Consider the following 8,441-nt stretch of genomic DNA (forward strand, 5'->3'; position numbering starts at 1 on the left):
GTATCGAGACCCGGTTTCTAGCGTTGTAAGTCCGTAGACATACCACTGTGCCACTGGAGGCTCTAGCCTATGTAAATCAATTTTATTATTACTTAAGATCCTCTAAAGTTGCTATGAACATCTTTAATTTTATCTATTAAACAATTCAAACTTTCGTTTAACAGGATGAATGAGTGTTTTATAACAGCTTTAACTGTTTTAACTGAACTAATATTGAATCTAAATTTAACTGGATTTTCTTTTGCAGTTTGGGGTTGCATATAAATATATATAATAGTTTTAAATACGTAAAAGGTTTAAATGTGAGTTTCTGTAAAGGTTTATTAGCATTAGCTATAACCTGTTCAGACTAATGTGTTTGTAGTGCGAAACGTGTTATTATAATTCTGTTATACAATTCCAGTATTTTTCCTCTTACTAGTAAAACCAAGCTTACATTTTAATTTATCTGTCGATGTTATAACAAATCTGTCCTGTAATTCTTGAACTCTACTTTTAAATAATGCATGTTTAAAGACTACTTGATAATATATATATATGTATATATTACCCTGGCTGCTAAGGAAAAATCCTAGCAATCACGAAATAGGCTTAGAATTCCTAACCCTAAGAATTGCTCTGTACCTCATGTTGAGTAACATTTCTCTGTCATTATTTCATGGTAAAATCGTAGCGAGTGAGAGAAACACTCAACCCTGACTAAGATATTTCTTTAAGTAACCGTCAGGGATAAACTAAACTCTACAGCATTTAAAATGTGTACTTGTGGGCTTTTGAAAGCAGTTAGTATAAAGCTTAGGAGGAGAGCGCGACGAATAATCCATTTGTAATACACGATTAGCAATAAATGATCAATATCCACAAAAGAAGTTACACCTATTTGTAAAACACAAACATAGCACTGTATGTGCAGAACATACCGTGTTTTATTTTTTCAAACAATACGTTTCATGTATAGAACATATAGTTTTTGTTTTTACAAAAACATATCTTCTGCAGATAAAATAATGTATCGTGAGAAAAATTATTTTGAAATCTGACTGAAATTATAGAGCACTAAGACACGTGATATACATATCATATATAGTAGATCATGTAAAACAAGAGATGTTGTCGTACTTCAAGAAACAAAAAAGAGTAGAATGGCGAATATTGTTCGAATACTAAAGTTAATAATACGCTAATCTGTCTAGAAATTCGTAAAATGTGACTTAAATAGAAAGCATTTGTAAGAATGTTAATATTTAATCCAGAAAATAATAATATAGGGATTCATGTTTAAATAATGTTTCTATCATGATGAGAATGTTTAGCACAAATAAAAAGATCAACAATCTACTTACAAACATAAATCAAAAACTTAATAAGATGCTTTATATTTTTGTTATGAAAAGTTGTAAAATTAGGTAATGCAATATATGTGATGTTAATTAATGAATCAACCAATAGATTTAAAGCAGTAAACAATTCGCTCAAAGGAATTGTTTTTTATATATTGTTTTAAAATCAGAAATGTAGACTGAAACAATGTTTTTATTTAAGGTTTACAGATCATACAGTTTTACTTACGATGTATGTGTATGATACAGACCGTTTGAGGTTTATAGATCATACAGTTTAACTTAGGATGTATGTGTATGATACAGACCGTTTAATGTTTATAGATTATACAGTTTAACTTAGGATGTATGTGTATGATACAGACCGTTTAAGGTTTATAGATTATACAGTTTTACTTAGGATGTATGTGTATGATACAGACCGTTTGAGGTTTATAGATCATACAGTTTAACTTACGATGTATGTGTATGATACAGACCGTTTAATGTTTATAGATCATACAGTTTTACTTAGGATGTATTTGTATAATACAGACCGTATACTCCCTGAATAATAGTTTGAATATTTTGAAAGTGTTATTAAATAAAAAGTGTGTACATGAAAAAAAATGACGAAAAATTGAAACAGGGTTTGCTCTTTGAAAACAAACATTATTGGAGCAATTGTCAGCCCCCAGTGGCACAGCGGTATGTCTGCGCACTTACAACGCTAGAAACCGGGTTGAGATACCCGTGGTGGGCAGAGCACAGATAGCCCATTGTGTAGCTTTGTGCTTAATTACAAACAAACAAATATATCCTCAAAAAGTCTTCATTAACAACTTCTTACGAGAATGCTTTATTCTTATTATATGCTATCTCCAGCGTTTCTTTACTTTTATTTTATCTGCGGATCTAGCCCACAATGACTCAATGGTAAGTTTGATGACTTATGAAATTAAAATCGGTTTTAAAAACCCGTGATGAGCACAGCACAAATAGCCTATTGTGTGTTTTGTGCTAAACAAACTACGATTTAACCTGACGCAGTCCTCTATCAATAACTTTCTCTCCTAATATGTTTTTAACTGATATTTCTCTAGCAATCTTTTAAATTGGTCTTTTCATTTATGAACTAATTTGCTTTATTGATATCATTTACTTCCAAAGTTTGTAAATATGATATAGGTATAGAATTGTTTAGTGTCTATAATTTGTTTTTATTATAATCTCCCAAGAAAAGTTAATTTACCGCCTTAACGAAAGTTGAAGCGCTTGTTTCTGATTATTAATCAGTAGTTTCCTTATTTTTTATTTTGATGTTTTTTAAGAGTTTTTCTAGGTTTTTCTCCTTCCCTTTTAGACGTACTCCGGTTGGTCAGCGGTAAGTTTGTGGACTTACAAAGCTAAAATTCGAGGTTTGATTCCACGCAGTGGTCGACACGCAAGTAGTCCATGGTGTAGATTTGCGATAGAACAAGAACAACCATCTGGGGAGGATCTAGAAGTGTTGGTTGTTCAATGAGTATCTAAACTTTAGATGTGCATACCCATAAAAATAGCAAAACACATACGAAACTGTAACAACAACCCGCCGAACAGCCAACACCTTAAGATTCTTTTCAGAGTAACAAATGATAGAAATCCACTTACTCTTGAAACCATTATTGTAATATACATGCAAATACTCTTTGGTTAAGATACTCTATCAAAATAATATTGTGTTATATCTTTTTTCAACACATTATCCAAAATTTGTAAAATTATATTTGTTAATATCCTTTAATTACGAATTTGCTTTGTTGTTACTCAGCTCTAGTAGTTCGTTTTTTCACCAAGAAGTATCTTCCTGAGTACTCCCACTCTCCCAGTACTTGCTATGAAAGAAATGTGAGCCTGAATGACAAAATGCTTCCAGTGAGAGTATTGGACACTTCTGGCAAGGTAAGAAAAACAATGGGTACTTATGGCTATGAAACGCAAAAGGTAAATGAAACTTCTGGCGAGGAAAAACGAAGGGTGAAGTGTAATAGATGCTTCTGGTAATGTAAGACAATAGTAGACACTTTTGGGAAAGAAAGACAAAAGATAAAAAAAAAGTCTGGAAAGGATGAGATTTATTCATTAATGCTGATTAAGGAGGGTAACTTTTGAACATTCCTGATAGTGAACTTAGTCCTAAAAGCACCATGTTATTACATATTCATATTCTGGGAACAGAGGATTAATATAGCAAGATCGAAACTGTAAACAGTATATAAATTAGTAATCACTAATAAGTCACAGAAAGCTTATCATAGTAGTATTGTTATACATTGTTTCTGGCCTAATAAGAATTTCCAATGATAAGAGCGTATAATAACATTTCAAATATACTTTCATCTACAGGACGTTGCTTTCTCACCAATCCTTTCCATATAATACGTACCCTATCTTGTTTGTTTGTTTTGAATTTCGCGCAAAGCTACACGAGAGCTATCTGCGCTAGCCGTCCCTAATTTAGCAACTCTTGGGCTACTCTTTTATCAACGAAAGGGCGAGCACGTTTGGTGTGACGGGGATTCGAACCCGCGACCCTCAGATTGCGAGTCGAGCGCCCTATCCACCTGGCCATGCCGGACCTACCCATCTAGCCCGGAACGAATATTACCGAATCCATAGATTGAGTCGATCTACATAATGGGAATGTTAGAAAACGAGCATGCTTCAATGGAATCTTGTGGGCTTAGGTTATTTTTTAGAACACTATAAGGTCAATGGAATAAGATATGGACAGGATGAGATATGGCAGCACAGTGCTTCCAACCAAGCCTTTTGCTCAATAATATAGTTAGGTTATAGCATTCATTGAAACGATATTTATATCATTCGATTGTGGTAAATCACGTCTTAAATCGCTTAAATTTACGAAAGTTGACAGTTAGCTGTTAATAATCATGCTATTAGATCATAATAAGAAAACAAATAATTATTATTTTTGTAATAGAGTACAGGGCCAGCAAGAATTAAAATGCGATGAAAATTATTATCACCCTAATTTATTTTCGATTTCTTTTTTCTGATATTCATTGTTCATCGTATTTTTAGCCGCGGCATAGCGGCTCATAGAAGGGGTCTGAGTTATTTTTTTTTCTATTACAAACTTTTAGCTCATAGCGCCGTCATCTTTTAATCGATTTTAGACCTAATTACAGTTTTGAACTCAGAAGGTCAAACCCTTGAGATTGATGTATTTGACCACGTCCAAGATGGCTAAATTTACTTTAATCCTGCCTAAAATAGTTTCAATTTGAGGGTAGGCTGGTAGAGATCGAAATGTAATAAAATTGAAACGCTTATATGCTCGCCCCACACTTAGCATTGCTGGAGCAAACACACAAAGAAAATGCCTCATAGATTAATTTACACTATTCCTGCCTAAAAGAGTTTAAAGTGCCGCGGCTATTGAGGTTTTCCTCTTGTTTATATTGAATTTTTTGTTCTTTTCCGAACATTTTACCTTTCTATACTGTTCTTGTCTCGCAATAAGAAGTTTTTTTTTTCAATCTGCAGTTTTCTTCATTTGATACAAACAGTTCTTGTTTTCTTCCGGTTTTTATCATTCCACCTGTTTCAAAGTCAGAGCTCAGCTATGCAGTTGGTGCATGTTCATCAGTTAATGCGTGTTTCTGTGCTTTCCACGAGCATTTAGACCATTCTTCCTGTTCCTATACAAAACAAAAGAAAGATAATATTCTCAGTCTTACATAGAAAATGTCAATATATCCACGAAACGCGTACAGAACCAATACATTGAATTATGTATGCCATTTAATTCCGAAATTCAGCTAAAATAATTATTTTTGTGTATTGTCGTTTAATATATTTGTACTATAATTTGTAATCAAATGGAAACATAAATGTTTCGTCCTATTCTAATATAGCATCTCCTCAGAAAATACATAAACATCCAGCTGTGACAATATTGTCAAAGTCTGATGACTATAATTATTCTTACAATCATTTCAATCATTTTATTTTGAAAACCTGTTAAACACGTTATTGAGGACCAGCTTCATATTAATAACAACTTAACAGTTATTACTGTTTCCTAATGAACAGTTTATAAAATCTCGTTTTAATCTCGAAGTATATCTATATTTTTCCAGAAAGTTAGATATCGGATAATGGATGTGTAACGTCGTCGGTAAACATAGAATTATATTTATTGGTAAGCCTAATGAATCGTATGATGAAACTGCAGTAATTATTTTTTCTCATCAGGAGTCTTTTACCTCTCTGAAAGCCAGAGGAACCTTAGACGGGGCTCACGGCTATGTTGTTGTCTATTCTGTAACTGACAAGCGCAGTTTCTTCAAAGCAAGGGATCTATTAAAACTTCTGAACGATGATTTTGGTAATGATGGGCGAACTCCGATAGCAATAATTGGAAATAAAGATGACTTAGGGCATCTCAGGTAAATAAAATAGAACTGTACAAATACAACTACTAAATATTGAGATAGTTTGTTTACATGCCTTTGCCACTATGTAACTTTACTGATTTAAATACAACTACAGAAATTTTCGATTTATTTTCAAAACAAAGAAGCGATTAGTTATGGCGATTCAGATAGTTTGACAGGACTTCTAAAGTATAATGCGTTGTTTTGTAATGAATAAAATATATATTTTCATAATTATATAATAGTTCAACGAAAAATACCTGAATATAAATACTTTTCTTTTAGCATACTTCTTTTTGAGAAAAGCCTTTGGAAATGTGCCAAAAATATATTTCAGTGAGGTTAAAAATAATCTCAACTAAATCATTGAATCTTAGGAGGTATCCCCCACTTGCGAAACACGCACCCAGAGAGCGATACACGCGTGTAGACCTCAGGCAATAGGGGAAGAGTAAAGAGACAATGATGTCATCAGAGAAGGTGGATTGCTAGGCCGCCATGACAAGCAGACATGATGTAATAGTTCCACGAAGTGAAACTATAAGGCACAGCTATCTTAGGGAGGAGTGATATCTTAATTCAATACCAGAAAGCCTATTGCTATAGGCGGGTTGACTTAGTAAGGTTTATGAGCACATATATAAGCATTCTTTTCTTATGTCAAAATTATGTGGAGGCAGTCCTAATGGATCAAAATATTTTTCTTTCTCATCTCGACCAATGTAAATACAGACCCAGTTGCTATCAGATTTATGACATGGATACAGATTGACGATGTACAGTTCTTTTTCTGTATGATCAGGTAGCTTATCACTGACAAACCCACCTCCAAACTTCTTTCACATGCACATATCTTGTGAAAGTATCGAATAAATTTCTAAAGTGTTCATAGCTTCTTTCAGACAATGTTTCATAGGACACCTGCTGTTTCACTTTCAAAAGTCAATGATACATCTAATCTAACATAAGTATTATCCAATAGTTGAATGAGGTTAATTCATTTTGCTACAACTAAGTATAATAAATTAATGACTTACTCTTTATCCATCCATTTTCTATTAAAATTTCATAAAACATTGAAACTGTCTAAACGCTATTATAAGTATCACACAAACACATCACTGACGTCAGGCTAGCAAATGTTTGCCTGTTATGAAATACAAACCTCGTCACTCGTAGAAAGAGGAAAAGAAGATATAGAAAGAAGAGAAAGGTCATTGATCAACATATGACAAATGAGAAAAGGTCACTACCGAGTTGACTAAGTCTATTTTGCATCAAATGAAAGTCAATTATAATACATTGTGACTATCTGTGTTTTACATTATACTTAATATTGAAAATAAATGATTCAAACTCTACATAATCAAATATTTCCTACATAAATTTAATATTCACCATACTTAAACTAGTTTTGTATGTCACTGTATTTAAAAGTAAGTAAGTAATCAACATGTGACATGTATGAGATTTCACTATACAATATAACGAATTATATATGCATGTACTCAAATGGTGATAGAGTTAGATGTTTCTGATTAGTTTTAATAAGCTTGGTTACAAATTCAGACATGTCTTAATTTCATTACTTTTCTACAACAAACAGTCAAGTAAATACCCTGTCCCTTTCATCACGAATAATCAGACTGATGCATTTATACTACATGAAAAAAAGAATGATGAACAAGCTTTTAATTGTAAGTATATTTCTTTGTGTATTTGGTGCATTAATGTTTATTTTCAGTCATATTCATTATATTAATAAATAATGTTGCTGTGATTTAATAATTATATATTATTTTATATTTTAGTCTATTATGAAGAAAAGAAATGCTACTGACATTAATGAAATGGTGAAAAAGATATAATCCATCAGTGAAAAAGTAAAACATAAAATACGACAGTTAGGTTCCTCTACTGTTATACATGTGAATAAGTACTTGATTCATCTCATGCCTATCCTATTGGAAATGACCATTACATCATTCTATCAACTTACGAGAAAAATTTGAATATTCATATTCAACAGTTCAAGGACTTTCGAAAAGGAAAACAATGTCCAAACAAGGAATATATCACTTTTCGTGAACAGTGGATCTCAAACATTAATGTGGCTGTACAGAGAAAAACTAAACAAGATTCTTTTTCTATAAGGACGGATCGTGTAATTCGTGTTGCATGTGTTAATAATATCTCCTCTGTATTGTTTAAATATCGATTTTATTGTCATGGTATTGATAAGATATCTGATAAGATTCTCTTTGTTTTATCAAATTCAAAATGGCAGAATTTATGTGCACAGATTTCTGATTTCGATACTTACTTAAACACTATAGTTCATAATGAAAAGTAATTGAATAATCAGATTAAATCAAATCTTATAAATAAGATACACTGAACAAGTGTACCCTATTTTACAAGTAGTGAAGAAAAGACAGTGTGAAATCGACGATATTCGTTAAACTCATAATTCTTGTAATATGTTAAATCATACTGAATCTGTATGGCTGATATTTGAGATAAGCATTAAGAAGAGGGTATAAATTTATTTTTCAATCTGTATTTAATCAAAGAGTAACACAGTTAAATTTATCAGGTTCTATCAATGAAACTTTCTGAGTTACTGTAGAGTTTGTTTGTTTGTTTTTGAATTTCGCGCAAAGCTACACGAGGGCTA

At 32.2% G+C, this 8,441-nt stretch overlaps 1 protein-coding gene across 1 annotated transcript in view; it reads left to right on the forward strand.

Annotated features, from left to right (window-relative positions):
* LOC106478526 (ras-related and estrogen-regulated growth inhibitor-like) overlaps positions 1 to 8,441 on the forward strand; it is a 26,505-nt gene that overhangs the window by 3,043 nt on the left and 15,021 nt on the right. Inside the window, exons 3-4 of the mRNA XM_013939075.2 lie at positions 3,133 to 3,263; positions 5,583 to 5,776. Of these exons, the coding sequence (XP_013794529.1) occupies positions 3,133 to 3,263; positions 5,583 to 5,776 (325 nt within the window). The remainder of the gene's footprint in view (positions 1 to 3,132; positions 3,264 to 5,582; positions 5,777 to 8,441) is intronic.

Source organism: Limulus polyphemus, unplaced genomic scaffold (genome assembly GCF_000517525.1).
Source record: "Limulus polyphemus unplaced genomic scaffold, Limulus_polyphemus-2.1.2 Scaffold221, whole genome shotgun sequence".
In the NCBI taxonomy this organism is placed as follows: domain Eukaryota; kingdom Metazoa; phylum Arthropoda; class Merostomata; order Xiphosura; family Limulidae; genus Limulus; species Limulus polyphemus.